The 21,473-nt window shown below is 43.5% G+C and overlaps 2 protein-coding genes across 4 annotated transcripts; both read right to left on the bottom strand.

The window, feature by feature from the left end:
• Positions 1-304: 304 nt before the first annotated feature.
• On the bottom strand, positions 305-8,262 carry LOC310677965 (pulmonary surfactant-associated protein D-like). Of its 2 annotated transcripts, none has more exons than XM_083441209.1 (5): positions 8,044-8,262; positions 5,875-6,056; positions 4,248-4,364; positions 2,345-2,428; positions 305-1,565 (listed from the first exon to the last, which is right to left on the bottom strand). In XM_083441209.1, exons 1-5 carry the CDS (start codon positions 8,067-8,069, stop codon positions 1,192-1,194), a joined length of 783 nt encoding a protein of 260 aa, XP_083297335.1. In that variant the 5' UTR covers positions 8,070-8,262; the 3' UTR covers positions 305-1,191. The 2 variants fall into 2 exon arrangements, with proteins under 2 accessions (XP_083297335.1, XP_083297336.1); XM_083441210.1 differs by having other exon boundaries at positions 1,052-1,565; positions 5,875-6,005; positions 8,044-8,157.
• Positions 8,263-12,798: 4,536 nt separating this feature from the next.
• Positions 12,799-21,465, bottom strand: LOC310677489 (pulmonary surfactant-associated protein D-like). 2 transcript variants are annotated; one of them, XM_083440627.1, is made up of 5 exons: positions 21,277-21,465; positions 15,546-15,763; positions 14,524-14,613; positions 13,444-13,527; positions 12,799-13,229 (listed from the first exon to the last, which is right to left on the bottom strand). In XM_083440627.1, exons 2-5 carry the CDS (start codon positions 15,745-15,747, stop codon positions 12,850-12,852), a joined length of 756 nt encoding a protein of 251 aa, XP_083296753.1. In that variant the 5' UTR covers positions 15,748-15,763; positions 21,277-21,465; the 3' UTR covers positions 12,799-12,849. The 2 variants fall into 2 exon arrangements, with proteins under 2 accessions (XP_083296753.1, XP_083296754.1); XM_083440628.1 differs by lacking the exon at positions 14,524-14,613 and having other exon boundaries at positions 21,277-21,432.
• Positions 21,466-21,473: the final 8 nt, after the last annotated feature.

Here is a 21,473-nt window from a genome sequence, read left to right on the forward strand (position 1 = left end):
TCCTAATTGCTAAAAACTGGAAAAATGAAACTGTGTCAACAAAAAAGGAATGGCAAGACAAACTTAGGGTATATTGAACTGGCTAGATTATCAGAGGTAATTAGAAATCACACTAGACAAGAGTTTCAAAAAGCATGGGGAAAATGCAGAGAATACTTCACAAAACAGTGCCCCAAAATACATACCTGGACTTGTTTTGATTCATGTCTGCAGGAGACTTTGTGGATATTTAAATTATAATTAGAAAAATCTTAATTATTCATAAAGGAAACAGTTTATAAGAAGTAAATAAGGAAGCCAGATACAGGATAAAGGAAGTCTTTTATTTCGTTGTTTGTATTGTTGTATGTTATACTCACTGTATGTTATGTTCACGTTTAAAGAGGGTGGATTGTGTATTGGGGGGTGGGGGGGGTTATGTTATGTTGTAAATAAAATTCCAATAAAAAATATTTGAAAGAAAGAAAGAAAGAGAAAGAAAGAAAGAAAGACAACAAGAGATAGCTAGTTCTGGAACAACCCAACCTATGTCCAAGAAACAAATAGCACAAACCTGGAAGAAATGTCAGAGTCAGTAGCCTTATGGGATCAACTGGAAGTCTTTTGGCCTCTTGTGTTGGTAGCTACAATTACCGCTGACCACCTGAAATGATGGTGAGTGTTGTTGCTCTGCTATTTCTTTCTTCAGCAAGCTCCTGTGCTGGTACAGAGAGCAACGTTCCTGAATCTGAATACTAGAATCACTGGTATGATTCCTTGAGCGCCTTATGAAGTTACGCCATGGCCTGAGCTGGAGTAGCCTTTGTTATACATTCTTGTGTAGGTGAGGAACAATTCCTTTAATTGGGCTACAGAGAAGGAAATGGCAGTTTTGCATTTTTGGGACTGGTTGAAAAGGCACGTGGGCGTTCCAGTGTAGTTTTCTTGTTGTTACCATGGGGATGGATGTTGCCTGAATGCCTGTGTACTCATAACGTGTATTTTTATTCTTGGACATGCTTTACCAGAAATCACACGCCTCACATTAAATTTGCCATATTCTTTCTGCACACAGTCAGGTAAAGGAAAGTAGCATCTTGAATATCACTTGTGCAACTTACTGTTCAAGCTAGAGGGGTACTGAATTTTGAAAGATTTAGAACAAACGATTCCTTCACCTCAGAAACATGGCCACCTCCGCACCCCCTGATTTTAGAATTCACAAATGACTAACCACTCAAGTGTGCAGCCTCTGTCATGCCATTTGCCATCTTGATGCATTTCTACACAGTCCTCATTGCCAAGATTATTTGGTTCTCCTGGGGCCCAGTTGGAGTACCCAATGACGTCGCCATTCAGGTACTCAAACCTGCCTTCTGTCGCCATGTCATTGATCCCAAGGACTGCTCTTCTGTTATACCAGGTCACTATTTTTTGCAGGGCGCTGTTCTCTGCCGCACTCCTCGGGGAGGCAAGTGCGCCACCCATGCGCAAGCAGGTCTCACGCGCAGCATCATAATCACCTCTGGATCCATCTGTTTTGAATACCTTCTCGCCAACCATCACGCCGTTGGGGGCAAGGAGAACTAGAAAGAGACAGGATTGCAAGGCTTTCAATCTAATACTGTAAAATGCCAGGTGCATTGATGGTACGGGCAGCATTTTGTATTTCAGTGGAAGGAGAAAGGTTCTCAGCCTGGTTTAAAGCAAAGGAGAGGATGAGAGTAGTGGTTGCACAACATATTGGTGGCCGTTGGCCACGGGTTCCCCATCACTTTTGTGAACTCAAATTGCATCAACAGTAAACTTGAGACAGCAAGAGGTGAGAAGACTCATTCTTTGTAGGTGAAGATTAAGGTATAATTATGACAGAGGGCTAGATATATATAATTTTATTTTTTATTATGATTATGATTATTGAAACTATTAATGTTCCTTATCCATCTGGTTCCTGTGGTGTAGTGGTTAAGAGCGGTGGACTCGTAATCTGGGGAACCGGGTTCGCGTCTCCGCTCCTCCACATGCAGCTGCTGGGTGACCTTGGGCCAGTCACACTTCTCTGAAGTCTCTCAGCCCCACTCACCTCACAGAGTGTTTGTTGTGGGGGAGGAAGGGAAAGGAGAATGTTAGCTGCTTTGAGAATCCTGAAGGGGAGTGAAAGGCGGGATATCAAATCCAAAACTCTTTTTCCCTTTAACTTTTCTTGTTCTTTTCTCTTTTAATTTTGTCTTTCTGATCCTATTTGTTCTAGGCATTATTTTACTGTATCGTGAAAACTTTAATAAAATATTTTTGGGGGAAATAGTCAACTTGAAGCTATATCAGCCTATTTGAACAAAAGCAAACAATAATTTCCTTTTCTTACCTTTTTGAGTTTTGGTGATGGCAGATTTCAAACCCTCCAACTCTGCTTCCAAGCCCCTTATTTGTGTTTTAAGGCTTTCCAGCTCTGAATGAGAAAATGGTTGCATTAGATTTCCTGATCAACTGCAAATTCCGGAAGTGAACTTTTTCAAAATATGTATGGATAACAATCTATGGCCAAGCTTTCATGTAGCTACAGAGCTGGCGCAGAGACCCTCATTTGAGAACAGTGCACCTACTGTAAAACTATAATGTGCCAAGTGGTCCTCAGTTGCTCATTCTTTTAGGTTATTCAAATATTTTTTTACTGTACACAAGAAGCAGAATAAACTTCCTCCTCTTTAAAGAAGTCGAAGGGCGTTTGCCAACAGAAACAATAGCTATTCTGTTTTCCAATGTTCAGTATTTCTCTCCTGTTCTGCCTTCTGTAGGAAGGAAATGTAATACAAATAGTTTTTGAGCTCACTCATCTTGGCTGGTTCACTTGGAAATTTTTCTTCAGGTGCAAATTTTGTTAACTTCCTGGATGGCGAGTTGAACTAAATGCCCTCTTGTTTGGAGATGGAATTAAAATAACCTTATGTTAATAATTGCAAGTGACAGATTTGTGCAGCCAACTTTGGGAAGAGAAAGAGGTTTTTGTGGAGAGGCTTTGCAAGTTTTTGCCTTGCAACAGGACAATAGTAGGTCCAGCTGAAGCCCTCTGGGGAAAGGGGAAGGGAGAGGACTCAGAAAAACTGCCAGGAGGTTTTCCTCTTAGGATTGGGACAGTGTCTGCTGTGGAGTTTCTTTTCTCCCAGAGCTCAGAAAGTGCTACTGTCTAAGGACCAGTAGCCCTGTGTGTTGGCTCTTAAGATTGCACTAATAATAATAATAATAATAATAATAATTTATTTATACCTCACCCATCTGGCTGGGTTTCCCCAGCCACTCTGGGCGGCTTCCAACAGAATATTAAAATACAATAGTCTATTAAACATTAAAAGCTTCCCTAAACAGATGGCATCTAAAAGTCTGGTAGTTGTTGTTCTCTTTGACATCTGATGGGAGGTTGTTCCACAGGGAAGGCGCCACTACCGAGAAGTTCCAACACCTCTCAGGTGGGTGCCATTGCCAATATAAGAGAACAAGGGAGGCGTTCATGGTGAGTTCTGACACTTTTTTTTCAAGAAAAATAGCACTGGTAGAAACCATACAGAGGCATTTTATTTTTTAGAGGAAGAGAGTTGATTCAGAAGGAGAGAGTATCTTTGTCCCTCATGGAGTTATGACTGGCCCAGAAACCAAAGGGATCTATTTCTTCCTCACTTCTTGACTTTGAGAAGTGTCTGTGGACTTTCGGCCTAAACTTCAAGTCTTTGTATCACTTTTTTGCTAATCTCAAAATGAGGCGGTTTTGAAATTTGATCCTCAATATACTTGTACATTGTAGAAGAAAACACTTTCTTCCAATCTATTTGATTGGAGCAATTGTAATTATGTTAATACTTTTCTTGCTGATTATGTGCCAGTTATGTGTTATACAGTGACACATTTCACTTTGACCAAATAAAAGCATAAGGACGTCAAACAATGCAATTGATATCGGATGAACTACTAGCTCTCACCCTTGCCTACCTCACCGGGTTATTCTGATAATAAATGAACAAAATGGTGTCAAATGCCTTGTATACTGAAAAAGAGCAGTCAGAATGAATCGTTGTCATAATCTTTGTCCTCCTGGTACTTTGCACATCGAGGGGAAAAAAAGTTTACCCCCCCCCTTAGATTATAAATCTCTGGTGGGGCCCATATAATTTTTTATTTTTGTACAGTGCCTAGCTGTGTTCCTGTTGCTGCTGATAATAATAATAATAATAATAATAATAATAATAATAATAATAATAATAGACAACAGCTTTTACCTGGAAGATTACTGTTTCCACTTGATTCCTTTCCACCTATAGAGCCTTTATCTCCTTCTGAACCAGGAATGCCAGTTGGTCCTGCTGGACCCTGTAGTCCTTGGGGTATTGGTAATCCTATAAAGAAGACCCAAATCAGTTAACTGATATGTGACTTAAAAACAACAACAACTCTGTTTTATAGTGCTTATCATTTGAGGTTACGTAGACAGTACTCCACACTCTTTTGTCAGAACAGTCACCTTGTCTCCAATGAGATTTTACTTGAGAATTGTGCCTCAGAGTTCTTTGGCTCCTATAATATTGTCCGCTAGTTAAGTGCTGATACCATAGTCCTCCATATTCAGGCATTTATTAGTTGTATCTGTGGAAGGGCCACAGAGATGTAGGGAGCTGTGAAGCAGACCATCCTCTTCCTGCTTTGCCAGTCTGATTGGCTTCCGTACCAGCCACGAAGAAAGCAGATTGGTGCAGTGTTCATAGATCACAGAAGAGTTAGAAGGGACCCTGAGGACCAACCCCCTGCAATGCAGGAATATGCAGCTGTCTCATATTGGGGATCAAACCTGCAAAGTTGGCGTTATCAGCACCATGCTCTAACCAACGGAGCAATCCATCAGTTGGGATAGCTACCAACTATCCAGCTATCCCTCTGCTTCCCCAGTCCAATATCAGAAGCCAGATACCCTTTGCTAGGCTGAGCAAAGGACACTCGAGTGCACAGAACAGGGTGAGCGGCAGGACCTGGGTAGGGCCTGGCAAGATGGACTGAGAAGACTGGTGGGTTGCATTTAATCAGTGGGCTGCAAGTCCCTCAATCCTTCTGTAGCATGTTAAACACCAGCTTGAGCATTGTGGCAGGAGCTTTTTGCTTATTTGATGTGCTATATGCGTCTTTGTCTGATTTTAGTGCATGAGATGAAGTAGCCTGTGGTTTACCTAAATTACAGTAGCGCTAAACCACAGAGTCTAGGGCTTGATGATCAGAAGGTCGGCGGTTCAAATCCCCGCGGCAGTGTGAGTTCCCATTGCTTGGTCCCTGCTCCTGCCAACCTAGCAGTTTGAAAGCACATCAAAGTGCAAGTAGATAAATAGGTACCACTCTGGCAGGAAGGTAAATGGTGTTTCCATGTGCTGCTCTGGTTTGCCAGAAGCAGCTTAGTCTTGCTGGCCACATGACCCGGAAGCTGTATGCCGACTCCCTCGGCCAATAAAGCAAGATGAGCGCCGCAACCCCAGAGTTGGTCACGAATGGACCTAATGGTCAGGGGTCCCTTTACCTTTACCTTTATGTGTCTTTGTCTGATTTTAGTGCATGTGATGAAGTAGCCTGGGGTTTACCTAAATTACAGTAGTTAGATCTTCTAGCCTTATGAAATACTATATTACCATGAAATAGTTCTTCCTGACATTGCTGCTATAAGGAACAGGAATGTGCCCTGTCCCCCATTTCCTGTCACAGGGGCTTTGATCTATTGTTGTTAGCTAAAAAAAGAGCCCACACATACTTGCTCCAAGCTTGTATATGAGAACAGAGTGGATCAAGCTGATACAGAAGTTATTTACCCGATATTTATCCCAAAGTGCACAAAAGGAGAGTGCACCCTCCCCATAAATGTTCTGGTACCTTGATCTCCCTCTTCTCCTTTTGGTCTGGTCTCAGCAGATGCACATATAACTAATGTACAAGCATTGGGAACCCATCCTGGCAGAACAAGCCTTGGGGCAGAGCTGGTGGTTCTCTGCAGAGATGCTCCCCTTACCAATGGAGAAAGTATTAGAAGTATCAGCAGTGTCTGGATGTAGGGTCTAAAGTGGGGACAGAAACAAGCACAACGTCATTAGAAAAGAAGACAACTTAAACTCTGGTGACATGCATACCATACACTGAACGCACATTTCAAGCACATGGTTTTCCCCAAAGAATCCTGGAAATGGTAGATTGTCACTCACAGGGCTACAGTTCCCAACACTGTTAACAAACTACAGTTCCCACGATTCTTTTTTAGAGCTGATTAGCAGCTTCTGATTTTAAGAAGGAGATGGACAATATTTGACAGAGAATCGGAACAGATATGGATTTTCAGGTTTGTGATTTCAGGTTCTGATCTGGAAAGACAAGGTTCAGCAAACATTGCTTGATGCCCTGTTGAAAGGGGAGAACTAGGGGAAACTGGGACCTTACAAAAGAGCAAGTTGGGGACCCAAAGATTAGAACAAGAGCCCAAAGGTCCTTACGTGTGGCACAAACAGGAAGTACCGCAAAGAATTAATTCATTGTTGAATCAGGTGAGGGGTGCAGTTTCAGCACCATAGTACACCAGCCTTTTGTGCCAATCATCTTATAACTTGTGACACCTGTTTTCTACAGCCTTTACATGGTAAGGTTTGGATAAAGAAAATAAAATTCTAAGTATTTGTAATATGCATCGCTGCTTTCGTCAGCAATGCCCAAGTTTTGGATCCTGAAATCTCCCCATTGCATCCTTTGAGTTCTTTGTGTCAAAGCAAACAGACTGTGATTCCCCCCCCCCCCCCCCGGACAAATCATGCTGTCCTACAAGAAACTATTATCACTTGCAGTAAGGGTTTACTTCCTACCCCATTCTTGTCCCTGAGTGCTAGCATGGTCAGCTGCAAAAGAGGGCTGGGCTCCTGTAGTTTTAATAGTCGTGCAAAAGTGGGGATTTCAGCAGGTCTAAATTGCATGCCCCATCACCTCCTGGCAAATAGAAGGGGAAGAAATGGAGGCAGTGAGAGATTTTACTTTCTTGGGCTCCATGATCACTGCAGATGGTGACAGCAGCCACAAAATTAAAAGACGCCTGCTTCTTGGGAGAAAAGCGATGACAAACCTAGACAGCATCTTAAAAAGCAGAGACATCACCTTGCCAACAAAGGTCCGTATAGTTCAAGCTATGGTTTTCCCAGTAGTGATGTGTGGAAGTGAGAGCTGGACCATAAAGAAGATAGCCGAAGAATTGATGCTTTTGAATTATGGTGCTGGAGGAGACTCTTGAGAGTCCCATGGACTGCAAGAAGATCAAACCTCTCCACTCTTAAGGAAATCAGCCCTGAGTGCTCACTGGAAGGACAGCTCCTGAAGCTGAGGCTCCAATACTTTGGCCACCTCATGAGAAGAGAAGACTCCCTGGAAAAGACCCTGATGTTGGGAAAGATGGAGGGCACAAGGAGAAGGGGACGACAGAGGACGAGATGGTTGGATAGTGTTCTCGAAGCTACCAGCATGAGTTTGACCAAACTGCGGGAGGCAGTGGAAGACAGGAGTGCCTGGTGTGCTCTGGTCCATGGGGTCACGAAGAGTCGGACACGACTAAATGACTATGGTAAACAACAACATAAGCTACAGGTGCAGAAGCCCTGTCATCTGTTGCATCTGGCCACCCTACAGAATACAGATATATACTTTCTCCAATCCAAGTGAATGGGTGTGATTCCTTCCTATGCAAAAAAGCCTAACTTCTGCATCTCGGGGAAATGGTGAAATGCTGCTCTACCTGGGGCCTGGCTGCAACTCTTATGCATGCTTGCATGGGACTAAGTTCCACTGAGCACAGTAGGACCTTCCTTGTACAGAAAGAGCAACACGAAATATAGCACAGCCTCCTGGGAGCCCTGCAATATATGGTACCTGCTTCCACCTGCCCTTTACTCCCGTTATAATCACAAGCATTTTCCTAATCTATACAGTAATCAAATGCATTTAGAGTATTTCGGTCCAATAAGTCCCTGTTGATTTTAGCACACTGAAAGAATAATATACAATCATTTATACCTGTTAGGATTCTTTGTTTGGTCCATGTTTGGAGTTCATATCAAAAGTCCAGTCAATTTCCGTTTTGTTCCACAAAAGTCTTAGCAAGACTAATTTAGGAGGCATTCAGGATTCCATTTATAGACCAAGGGTTATGTAACAAGAGCTCATGTTTCTTATGCAAAGCATTTTAACCATAAATATTTTGCTTCACGATCCTCAAACTATCAAAGCAGGTCTGTTGCTTTCAAGTGGGACTTCTCAAGAGCATGGTTTCCGGGTTCCTGCTATAGAAGCTGTTAATCCAAGAAAGCAGAACACAAAGGAAGTATTGTCCAGTGGTGGTAAAATACATGCAGAGAACAATGGAGCTTGCCACTTCAAAGTAAACAATTCAAAACAAATTGTTAACTCATTACTGAACAATCTACAGTACTTGTTAAGGAGCAATTGCTTAAATCAATCCACTGGTGGTAGCAAGCACATAATGTTTGTGGCTTGGCTTTCTGTCTTGGGGGTGCTCCACTAATGGGACTTATAGTCACTTATGGTGGGAGTGTCAGGTAGTAAGCAAGTATTGAGTATTCCGTGTGATTTCTAGAATTCTGAATTTTACAGTGGTTAAAGACCGAGGCTTGACCTTGTTATCATTATTTGGAGGAGCAAATAAATATATTTTATTTAAGTGGTTAATTAAAATCTATTTCCTGGGAGCAGCCCAGATACTGATCACATTCTTATGGAGAAGTGATTGTTAACTGTGTAAAACTGGTATGATACCATATAAAAAATGGTTTTTATGATAACTGGTCTCCATTTCTTTTATTACTTCCTCGTCCAAAGAACCTAGACCACCTTCTGTTTACTGCACTTTTTGGACAGCTATGTTAGACCAAACATCTTGATATTCCAGATTTTCTTTGTTTAGATATCATGTAACTGATTCTCTCTAAAGTTTAAAGAAGGTTGTGCTAATTTTATAAGTATGTTGTCATAATCAATACTATATGCTTGGCATTTGTAGATAACATTCTTTCAAAAGTTTGTAATGAGGATTCACATGTATTTCTTCTCTCCCAATGTGATCTTTGGAATGTCTTGATTATTTTATGGCATTCTTACTGTTTCCTAACATTTTGCACTTTTTGAAACAAAGAATTCAAGATCTCTAAGAGCTTTACTGTATAAAGTGAATAATTGTTCTCCCTCCCCTTTCTAATATCATCTAAAATATTTGAATATGCACAATATGTACACTGTTAATCTTTTTTCTTGTTTAAACTTACTCAAGTCTTTGGCTCCTTTTCATACACCTCATGCTTGCAGCTCTCTCTAATATTTCTCAATACTTACCATGGAACATGGACGCGGGTGGCGCTGTGGGTTAAACCACAGAGCCTAGGACTTGCCGATCAGAAGGTTGGTGGTTCAAATCCCCATGACGGGGTGAGCTCCCATTGCTTGGTCCCATTGCTCAGTCCCTGCTCCTGCCAACCTAGCAGTTTGAAAGCACGTCAAAGTGCAAGTAGATAAATAGGTACCACTCCGGCGGGAAGGTAAACAGCGTGCGCTGCTCTGGTTCGCCAGAAGCGGCTTTGTCATGCTGGCCACTTGACCCGGAAGCTGTACACCGGCTCCCTCGGTCAATAAAGCGAGTTGAGTGCCACAACCCCAGAGTTGGTCACGACTGGACCTAATGGTCAGGGGTCCCTTTACCTTTACCTTACCATGGAACACAGAACTCCAAATGAGGGACAATGCCAGGATGTTCAAGACTTGAAATCTGAAAATCCTTCAAAATGCTTTCTGAGGGTTGGAATTCCAAAAAGTCGGGGGTGAGGGTGAGGGTGCAAATTTGTTCCAAGGTTCAGAGCTCCAAAAATTCCTGAACACTTGTTCCAGGGATAAAAATTCCAAAAAAGGTATGACAGCTGGAATTCTGAAAAATGCTGAAAACATGTTTCAATTAATCTGAAAATGCTAAAAAAAATATAAAAAATGATCTGAGGGTTGGAATTCTGAAAATACCACAAAATGCCTTCTGAGAGTCAGAATTCCAAAAATCCATGGGAAAGTATTCTGCATGTAGCAATTCTGAAAATTTACAAAAGGTTTAAATTCATTGTGATCCGATAAAAGCTGGAAAATCTCTTTTCCCAATGCTGCCTAAGGGCATATGTGTTCTCTCAAAAATCATTTATAATAAGCTGTTAAGCTGAAAAGTTGAAAGAGCAGAAAGAGGGTTGAGCGCCCAGAATATTATTATTATTATTTTGCGATCAATGAGAAATGCTGTTCTCTTGGCGTCTGTGTTGGGAGGTTTTCCAGCTGTAACCATTGTTTGCTGTACAGTGGTACCTCGGGTTAAGAACTTAATTCGTTCTGGAGCTCCGTTCTCAACCTGAAACTGTTCTTAACCTGAGGCACCACTTTAGCTAATGGGGCCTCCTGCTGCCGCCACACAATTTCTGTTCTCATCCTGAGGCAAAGTTCTTAACCCAAGGTACTATTTCTGGGTTAGCGGAGTCTGTAACCTGAAGCATCTGTAACCTGAAGGGTCTGTAACCCGAGGTACCATGGTATTGGTTTATTATTGAACACCCCCCCCTCCGAAAGTGAACTCCATGGGACTTTAGTGGATATTCTTTTCCTTATTTCCCCCCTTCACCCTGATTTGTATATGAATAGCTCTTGTAAAAGTAACAAACAAGATGCCTTTGTACAGGTGTGTTTCCTTCCAGAACCAACTGCCATGCCTTATCCTGATCTTAATACAGTATTCCTTTCTTTAAGCATTATTTGATTTTGTAAATTGATTACTCTTATCCATGGCTACATTCTGGCTGGAGAATTGTTTACCATTATTTATACCCTGTGATATTGTACCGTTCTGTGTGCCAAACTATTGGGGGGGGGGATTTTTTATTTCTGTGGAGTTTTCTATGCTTATTGGTTCCTCATTAATGCCCCTTTCCCATATCTTAAAAGGAAAACTGTTTCTATCATTTTGTTTTTAGGAAATAGAAGAGCTGAACATGTCCTACTCATGGTCCTCTGACTCTGTTCCTGGGAGGTACATGAATTTTCTTTTACATCTGCTAACTGAAAAGACTGATGTTCTTCAGTGGTTGCAACTTTCTGCTCCAAAGGGAAACAAGAAAAAGCTGCTTGTTGCTTATTCCTAGCGAAGTTTATGTCAATGTAAATGATATTCCTATCAATGGTTCATAATCATGATCAGGTGTCTTACAGGCCACATGAGCATGAAAAGGGAAAATACTGATATTGCTATGCATTATGCTTAAGTTGGATCGTTGTGTTTGTCATAAAGTAACAACCCCTCAGATTATGTATATGATCTGATGGTTTTGTTGATATTGGCAGATTAATTTCATTGAGTTGTGGGTTTACATGTGTTCCCTACAAACACCAGAATCCCAGTCAGGGCTGTAGCCTGGGGGACATGGGGGGAGCGTAGCCCTGGGCGCATGATTCTGAGGCATGTGAAGCAGATGCCCAGTGCAGAGATCCCCATTCCACCTTGCCTGCCACCAGGGGGCTCTGGGCCCTGGAGCCCAGCCTGGCCTTGCCACCACAACCTTGGTCTCCTCGCTGAATGGCTGCCCGGCCAGTGTTAGGGTGATGCATCCACCAAGGGCTGTCTTGGCCGACCGGGCTACCCCCATGTGGGCAGGCAAGTGGCACAGTGCAGCCCCGTGAACCCTCCATGTCCCGTGCCTAGCAGACAGCGTCAGTGTCGAGGGCTGGGCTGGTGCCTAATATAATGCACATTTGTATGTTATTTTCCACTGACAAGCATTTCTATGGCTACTTTACCCTAGTATATCCATTTTTGCACACATTACATGGCCAGAGAACGGCATTGCGAAAGTGTAGGTTTCAATGTGTGGCTTTCTTTCGGATCCTCTCTCAGAAGGTAAGGTAAAGGGACCCCTGACCATTAGGTCCAGTCGTGACCGACTCTGGGGTTGCAGCGCTCATCTCGCTTTTATTGGCCAAGGGAGCCAGCGTACAGCTTCCAGTTAGAGGATTATTGCTGCTGAAACAACATTTGAACTCTGCCCTTGCGCACCCTTCAACCTGATCCCTGGGTGAAGCAGTGCCATATAATATTGCAACTGTTGCCTTTCCTCAGCCTAGACCTTGCCCCAGCTCCCCAAGTCTTGCTCTGTTTGCCGAAACCTAGACCTCTACCTGTAGCAAGAACCACCCAACAAAATTACTCAAAACGGAAGTTTGCTTCTTTTGAGTGAAAAAGGATGATCCCCAAATCACATCAAGAGAGTGGCTGCTCAAGATTGTTCTAAAAGCAATGGAGCTGGGATAGCTCAGTTAGTAGGACACAAGACTCTTATTCTCAGAGTCTTGAGTTTGAGCCCCCCTTTGGGGGCTGCATTGCAAGGGGCTGGGCTGGATGACCCTCGTGGCCCCTTTCATTCTGCAATTCTATGAATAGATGAGGAGCAAGATGTGTGTCAGGTGGTGGAGAGGCATGTAATGATAATGAACTGGGGCAGTAAAAACTGTTTCAATAATGGTCAAACAGGAAAATAGAAAAGGTAAAGGCATTGGGGGTGGGGTGGGAAGTCTTAGGTGTATATATGTAGGAGTATATGGTGAATTGTATTGTATTTTGAACTGACATTGTTTTGTAATCTTTTTTTCTTCTTCAAAAGACCATTTATAATAATGTTATGTTATCAAGTAAATTCAATAATAATTAAAAGCAATAATAATAATAATAAAATTAACAGATTTTTGAATTTTGCTTTAATATATCTATAAACACCCATAAAGACAGTCAGATCAAAATTCACACATTATTAACCGAGCCACATTGCATGAGATGTCATTCCATTTGCCATCTGGATACATTTCTATGCAGTCCTCTTCCACCCCATTGGGTTCTTTTGGTGCCCAGTTTGAATATTCCATTGTTTCGCCATTAAGATGCTTAAAGATGCCTTCTGTCTCCTGGTCATTCATTCCAAAAAATACATGTCTTCCCATTTTTGCAGAGAGTTTCAGTGCAGCGTTGTTTTCATTTTCATTCCTTGGAGAAGCAACCTGGCCACCAAAATGGTTACACGTCGCTTTTGAAGTCTCATAATCACCGTCATCGCCATTAGTCACAAATAGTTTCCCTCCTACTCTTGTGCTGTTTGAGAAAATGTAACCTAGAATGGCTAACAAACAATACAATCAAAATTATTTTTTTCAAATGTGCTTTTGTCATTAATAGCCCAAATTTAGGACCTGGGCCTGATCCATACAGCAATTGCTGTACATTTAGTTGCTCAAATGAGTGGTTTGGTTGCGTTAAGGACTGTGTAATGTCAGAGGATGATATTAATGGCAACCCGTACATCTTTCATCAAGGTACACAAACAACTAGCTTACCTTTCTGGGTTTTGGTTGCAGTCAGCTGCAAAGCCTTCAGCTCTCCTTGTAAATCACTGATTTGAGTTTTGAGCAGTTCAAGTTCTAAAAGGCAAAAGGACAGTATTATTCTTGTTCTGTTTGTGTTAAAGTATAAAAGATTATAAAGGAAGAATCTTCTTCAGAAGTGACAAATCTCAAATCCACCATTGACCTTCTCCCTGCCCCATTCAGTTTCTCATTGTCTTAATTCCCGAAGAGTGTTAGTCTTTGCAGCAAAATCAGCAGTGTCTTGGCAGAACTTAAAGACTAGCAAATGTAATGTCGCATACATTTTTGTGGTTCAGAAGAGCTCACCTCATCAGATGCGTAAAGTTGATAGTGTACACAATGAACCATCCATCAAGGAACAAGGAAACTATTTTCAAACTAAAACAAATCAGGTAGGTCTGGTTCAGAGACTCCACCCACCTCCCTTACCTAACCATAGTGATGTTGAGGCCAGAATCATAGTAGGCTGAAAAAAATGGCACCATACTTCCTTGCTCATCGAACCATAGAACCGTAAAGTTGAAGAGACCACAAGAGTCATCTAGTCCAACCCCCTGCAATGCAGGAATCTTTTGTCCAAGGTGGGACTCAGCCCCACAACCCTCAGATTTAAGAGTCTCATGTTCTACAGGCTGAGCTATCCCAGCTCATGTATATGTGTATGAATTGGTAGTGTCACATGGGACTTTATATGAGACTGTTTGCTTCCATCAACTAGAATCTGCTTGAATCAATAAATGAAACATTTCTGTTGTTGATTGAAGTAGCAGTTCTAAAGAATCATGGGAGTACAAAGCCTCAGTTTAACCAGACTGATTTGGCAGCTGTAATCAATTGGACATTTTAATTAAGACAGATATCTAAAGCAACTCTAGACTTTAATACACTTATATTTCAATGAAGACATATCCTCTCCCATCGTTTGGAATGTTTTACTTTTCGTATGGAACCACAAAGTTTAGATTCTTATTAGCCTTGTGTATAAAACCCAGACAAATTTCAGTAAAATCTCTTGGCTTGTGTGTGTCTGCAGTTGTCCACATCCCTTACCTTTTCCTCCACAGTCACCTTTCTGACCACTTTCCCCTTTAAGGCCAGGAGGCCCAGCTTTTCCTGGGGGTCCCTGCATTCCTCGTAAACCTGCCATTTAATCCAATGGATAAACAGAAAAAGATGAACAAATGAGCAACATAATGCCTGGCCATTCTTAGGTTATAGTTAAACATATGAATACACCAACAAATAGTTATTTGAAAGGACATTCTGCGGGAAACTGGGGGCCTTCATTGTTGCCCAAGTGTGCTCTGTGTTCCACCTCTTTGGAGGAGAGTGACCAGCAGTCTTTTCTAGTCATGTTATTTGAGATCCCTTTTTTGTGGAGAACCACAGATGGAACATGGGGCCTCCTCCATGCCAGGTATGTGCTTTGATTTCCTCCTAATACTGAGAGAGCAACCAAGATGATCAAGGGTCTGGAAACCAAGCCTTATAAGGAACAATTGAGGGGATTGGGTCTGTTAGCCAGGGAAAGAGGAGACAGGGGAGATCTGGTAGCCATCTTCAAATATCTAAAGGGCTGTCACATGGAAGATGGAGGAGGCTTGTTTTCTCCTGCTCTGGAGGGTAGAACTCAAACCAATGGCTTCAAGTTACAAGAAAGGAGATTCCGGCTAAACATCAGGAAGAACTTTCTGACAGTAAGAGTTGTTCAACAGTAGAATGGAATCCTGAGGGAGGATGTGGTCTCTCCTTCACTGGATGGTAATCTGTCATTAAGATTACCGCCTTAAGAGCGGCAAGCCACACCCCCTGAGCCAGCCGATAGGCTGGCCAGGGTATGACGCGGCAGAGGATTCCCCCTGTATGCGTGAGGCTGAGAGCCAGCCTCAGTGCGGGAGTTGGGGGCGGGAAGCCCGCAACCCCACCTCCTCCCTAGGGTCAGAAATGGCTTTAGTTGAGATCTTTGCATTGCATGGAGTTGAATATATAGCCCTCAAGGTCGTTTCCAACTTTACGGTTCTATGATTTTATGACTACCATTGGATAACTCTTGGAAATTCCTTATGCCATACCTTGCTCTCCCTTTTCACCTTTAGGACCTTCCTTCCCATCTCTTCCTGGCAGTCCATTGCTCCCAGGGATGCCTGGCAATCCATTGCTTCCAGGAATAACAATGCAGGCTGGCACTTTCTCTTCACAGTTGCATTGCTCCGGATCTGACATTCTCACCGATGACGCTCCCAGCACAAGAATGCAGAGGACATGGCGTTGCATTTCTCAATGATGAGATCTAAGGCAAAGCACAACAGCATTTGTATAGTTAGTTGAAGGCGACATCTCTGCCTGGGACCATGCCAGATTGTACATGTGAGCTTACATAAAGCGAGATGAGCGCCGCAACCCCAGAGTCGTTCACGACTGGACCTAATGGTCAGGGGTCCCTTTACCTTTACATGACTGAATCCTCTTCGCTACAGAGAGTTCCACACACACAGCCAAAAAAGGTCCTCAGTAGTTTTCTCTCACACACCAGGAATTTGTGTATAGGAATCTTTTTTTCTCAGGGGCAAATTCTATCACACACTTGCAGTCTAGTTTGGTTTGGTCTGACTCAGGTTTTGCCACCTCATAACTGGGCCATTGTTATCCTAAGCTAAAGTGGAAACAAGATCTTACAGCGGGGGTCACAGGTTTCAAGTTCTGCAAGGCAAATACTTAAAACATAGATTAGGATCTTCAGATTTCTCAGGCTTATTTGCCACAGTTAGGGTCAAACTAGACGGCATGTTATCCAGTGCTTTATTGCTTGTATGAATGGTTTTTTAAAAATAATAAATAGCAAGAGAAGGGTAAACCTGACTTCACCTGTGGCATAGGTTTCAATTCGTGCAAAGAACACATTGCTATTTACTCCCACTGCCCCACCCCAAATCAGAGTGAACATGAGGGGTTTTCTTTGCGGGGGGGGGGGGGGTAGCAGAAATGTGGCAGCAGGTCCTAGCATGACCTACAATGCTCAGGGGACATTAGTCCTCTTCAGGCAATTAGTGTCAAATGTGTGCAGGAGAAAGTGAGCCACTGGTCTTTCTCCACTGCCCTCCATTACTGGAAGACTGCAGTGGTCGAGCCTGCTCTCACACAGTATTGACATACTAGCAAGCCATTCAATGGCCGGGTACACACCATGTATATAAAGCACATAACTTGCCCCAAAGACTCATGGGAACTGTAGTTTATTAAGGGGTGCTGGGAACTGTAGCTCTTTGAAGGTTAACTAAAGTTTCCAGGATTCTTTGGGTGAAATCATGTGCTTGAAAAGTCCACTGTGTATGCAGCCAATGCCTGCTAGCAGGAAGCACTCTCTGATCCCTGCTAGCAAGAAGTAAAAACCTGCTTGCTCTTTCCATTGCAACAGCTTCATTACAGAGGTGGAGATGTATGTGTATAACAAACTAGGTCAGCAGTTGCAAAACCAGTTAATCATCAGTTTCATTCCTGGAAATGGTTTGGAGTGGTTTCCCCCACAAAATCGAAAGTATGCTAGATGTTCACCATAGGCGAGGGCAATTGACCTGTGACCCTCCAGGAGTTGCTGGACTTCAGTTCCCATGCTCCCTGATCATTGCCTATGCTGTTTGGGGATGATGAGAGCTGGAGTCCAACTACCTGTGGACAGATGCCATAAACTGGCAGGACAACAGGGAGGAGGAAGGGGCTCCTGCTGAGGGGTGTAGCTGGGACTGGGACACACTGGGCAAGCAGGGGATGGGGATGGAGAGGTTGGTGTAAGAAGGCCTTACAGGGTAATGGAGGATGACAAGGGGGTGAGGGTCAGTGCACAGGAACCAAAGCAGGAGGACCTGTCACCAGAGCCAGAAGGGCCCCTGTTTTCATGAACTCAGAGAGCTCTGAGACGTTGGGAACAGTGGGAGATGTGCTCTAGGAGGCTGAGGCAGGCAAGGGCCCACAGCCCAGTTCCCAAGCTGGCCAGGTGGGCCTCGCTAGCTCTGGGAGAATGTGTGTGATTCCTCTGCTGGAGTAGGCTTAGAACAGGTGAGGGTCATATTGCTCATCAAGCCCAGGTGCTGCAATCAGTATGCAAGGCACCAAAGGTAAGCAGAACTGAGGTGCTTTGTCTGTTCAACTGCCCATGTTGAGGGACCTTGGCTTGGATGCTCCTGGATTTCTACAGGACTGTGATTTGGGTTTGACTCTGGACTGTACTCTGATTGCTGGACTTTAGACTTGGCTACTTGGATGGACCCTGAACCTCATTTCCTGACCTTCAGACTTTGGACTTCACTTGTTTGGATTGATCCTTGGACTTTGAGCTTTGGACGTGGCACAGTGACTTGCTGCCAGGTAGGCCAGGGGTTCAAGACACCCTACGTGTGACTGACTGCCCCTTTAGTATATGGGGGGGGGGGAGGATTTGAGAAACACCGATTTTGATTATTTTATCCCTGCACAAGAGTAAAAGAAATGGATACCTATGAGGACAACTCTAGCTATGTTACAATCATGGTGGCAGAGTCAAGCAGAAATCTTGATAGGTTTGAATTTGAAACCTTAACCGATGGGATTAATAGGCAGGTCACTCTAGTCTCTTTATTGCCCAATGTTTGACGTGACATTTATCCATGTGGGAAAGGTCGGCTAATCTGATGGTACATGTGTGTTAAACTGCTCACCCTGTTCCTGTAAATAAGGAAATTAGTTTTTTAAAGGCCACTGTGAAGTGGGTTGGAGTATATTCTGGGAAATCAAGAGTTCTGACATCTGCCAATGCCAGCAGCTTAGTTGATTCAGATAAAGTATTTATGTACACGAGAACAGAAGGTGTGTGGCCCTTATGGGAAATCCATCTAGGGTGGCAAGCCAGATTTTGCCGAGTGTTTACCAGTGGGGGCTTGTATAATAGCAATACCCTGTTGTTATTCCTCAGGATATAGCAACCAGATGGCTTCAATTATGGCATGACACTGCTAATACCAACTGCTGGGCCTATTTATGTGTGAATTTAGCTACCTCAGGCTTCTTCAAACTCAGCCCTCCAGATGTTTTTGGCCTACAACTCCCATGATCCCTAACTAGCAGGACCAGTGGTCAGGGATGATTGGAACTGTAGTCTCAAAACATCTGTAGGGCCGAGTCTGAGGAAGCTTGAGCTATCTCCAGGCTTTCATTTGAACAGGTGAAGTCTCAAACTGCGTAGGGAAGAACAGGCACACAGCCCCCCCCCCCCCGCTATGTCCCAGTTTATATCAGCATTTCCCCCCCAAATTTGGATCTCCAGCTGTTTTTGGGCTACAATTCCCATCATCCCTGACCACTATTCTTGCTCGCTAGGGATGATGGGAGTTGTAGTCTAAAACAGCTGGAGACCCAAGTTTGGGAAACACTGGTTTATACTATTAGTAGCAAAATGGCTCCCATCATGCTAGTTGAGGTGGGGGTGAAGGGAAGGTTTACACACTGTGGCATCCCCAGGGACCTTGTCTGTCCCTGTACAAAGTCACAATGCACCCTGATGTGAGGTCTGTCAGGCCTGGACCATTCAGACTCTAGTGTGTCAGGCATCCACCTGCCATATTGTATGCCACATTTCCACAGTTCAAACCATGCTCAAGGCGGCTTACAACATAAAAAAATCATAAATCTGTAACGTAACAGTAGCCCTAGACAATAAATAAAGTTAAAAAGCACACAGCCAAACTAAACCATTTCCACATAAATCACAAGATCTAAAATAAAGATACAAACAAATTAACAGCAACAACCCACACCCCAACAAAAACAGTACCCAGCCCAAGAATTGGTTCAGCAGCCTCAGCTTCTGCAGCTGGAGTCAGTCTGAACTCCACCTTCCCAGGCCAGGTGGAAAAGGCCTACAAGGCAGGGAACAGATCTTCCAGGACTCACAGCCAAGTTGGTCACTTCAGGACTTATTCTCATAACAGCAGTGTCCCCCCATGCGACAATTTCTTCTTCGCTATGGCAGGGATGGGAGACCTGAGGCCATCCAGATGTTGTTGGACTTCAACTCCCAGCCAGCATGGCCAATACTCAGGGATGATGAGAGTTGGGAGTTCAACAATGTTTGGATGGCAACTGGTTCCCCATAGACTCCATTGGGGTTGGGGTTAAAGATGCTCACTGCCCTTGTTGACCCCAGATGTTCAGTGCCAGGTTTGTTCCTATCTACATAGTGTAGTGCAGGCATAGGCAAACTCTGCCCTCCAGATGTTTTGGGACTACAACTCCCATCATTCCTAGCTAACAGGACTAGTGGTCAGGGATGATGGGAATTGTAGTCCCAAAACATCTGGAGGGCCGAGTTTGCCTATGCCTGGTGTAGTGCCACCTTTTCATATGAATGGCTTCATGCTGATCACTGGCCCAAGTCATACCATTGCCTAAAGTGGAGCCCATCCCAAGGGCCAGCACGTTTATAGATCTTGTTGCACCATTCAGACACCAGTCCCATTTTTCCACCAGTCCCCCACCCTCACCGACCCACCCCAAATTAAGGCTGCTTCCTTCACCCTGCTGAATGCCACTCCTGACACTGATTTTGGCTGCTTGGTCATGCTGGGTTGTAAGGAAGCGGCTTTTCTAAGAACCGATTGCCAATTGACCCAAATCAGTCACTGTTAATCCTGACTTGTTTGCTCTCTATATGTAGAATGCGTTTGCAGAGCTGAAGCCAAGATGCTCAACTTCATTTTCCCACCCTCACTCTCATCCATCCAGCAGAGTTATTTATTTCTTGAAACATGATTGCTTTGTTCCTTGTTATTCCTTTATACCCATGCCAGGTATTGATGCAGACTTCCAGTGTCAAGTTTCAAAATCCTGCTGTAAGCTTATTTTGTTGCCTGTTTGGGTGCATAACTCAGGAGTAGGGGTAATAAGCTTGGTCAAGCTGGATTTTATAGGAGAGAAATAAAATGAAAACATGTCAGATTTAATCCTTGGGGGTATTGGTAGTTTTGGCAAGTTCAAACTTAGATACATGATATATCAGTCTGTATAAACAGGAGTGTATCTATACGAAAAGAAGTGTCCCATATGTATTTAACTGTTTAAGAAAATTAGTAAGTGACCACTCACACCACCAGATAGCAAAATAAATAACTATTAGCCAATAGTTGGCAGATACTGCCCCCCCCATAATACAATCTATCTTGGACCTGGTCCTCACCAACTGATTGACACAGCGGAAGTACTGGGAGCCATGGGAGGAAGTTTATATTGTCCTCTTGAGTTTTAGAATACAGAGACAAGGGAAGGTTGAGTGCAGTCGGACATGCAATCACCAATGACTTGAGGAAGGACATCCCAGTGGTGGGTACTACCACTGAGAAGACCCTTTTGTCACCATGTGATAACTGTCTGCTGGTCATGAAATGACCACTAGGGTCTCTTTGGAAGATCTTAAAGATTGGCTTGTTCTGCACCTGGGAAGGTAAGCTGTTGTAGTACAGGGGGTTCCTAGGTAGTCTCCCAAACTGGTGTTGATCAAACTCAGACTTGCTTAGCTGCATCATGTTCTCCCAGGCCATGCCCTGGGCTCAAAGTCTATGGCATGGCTCAAGGCCCCACTATTCATTCACCAGGGAATACGGCCAACCTTGAAATACGAACCTCTTCTTTCCCTGCGATCCCTCTTCTAACTCTGCCAAAAGTGATTAAGATTTTGGCACAGCAGCAACACAGCAGATTAACAGGGTATTAACATTGCAGGTTAGTTTGTGAAAAGTCATGATTTATACAACAGTGAAGGAAAAATTACTAGCTTACCTTCTGCAGATCCACTCCGAGTATGACCTAGCAAAATCTGATTATAGTACCTCCCAGCCCCATATCACTTAAAAGTGGTTTACGGCCTGTTGGATCCACCCACTCTCTACCTTCGTGTGGGAATTGCATCTCATGACCCCCATGTACAAAATATGTAGCAATGGCTCTCAGGTGAAGAAAAGTCCAGATGAAGCAAG

Source organism: Podarcis tiliguerta (assembly GCF_965153285.1).
Source record: "Podarcis tiliguerta genome assembly, chromosome: 5".
NCBI lineage: Eukaryota > Metazoa > Chordata > Lepidosauria > Squamata > Lacertidae > Podarcis > Podarcis tiliguerta.

Bases quoted from the DNA above. Each gene is read 5' to 3' on its own strand.
- LOC310677965 (XM_083441209.1), bottom strand. From the start codon at position 8,069: ATGGACCAAACAAAGAATCCTAACAG. The intron at 6,057-8,043 runs GTATAAATGATT...TCCCCACTTTAG, and splicing joins CAAACAAAGAATCCTAACAG to ACCCTACATCCAGACACTGC. The intron at 1,566-2,344 runs GTAAGAAAAGGA...GTCTCTTTCTAG, and splicing joins CATCACCAAAACTCAAAAAG to TTCTCCTTGCCCCCAACGGC.
- LOC310677489 (XM_083440627.1), bottom strand. From the start codon at position 15,747: ATGCAACGCCATGTCCTCTGCATTCTTGTGCTGGGAGCGTCATCGGTG. The intron at 14,614-15,545 runs GTATGGCATAAG...ATTAAATGGCAG, and splicing joins AGGTGAAAAGGGAGAGCAAG to GTTTACGAGGAATGCAGGGA. The intron at 13,528-14,523 runs GTAAGGGATGTG...TTTGCCTTTTAG, and splicing joins AGGTGACTGTGGAGGAAAAG to AACTTGAACTGCTCAAAACT.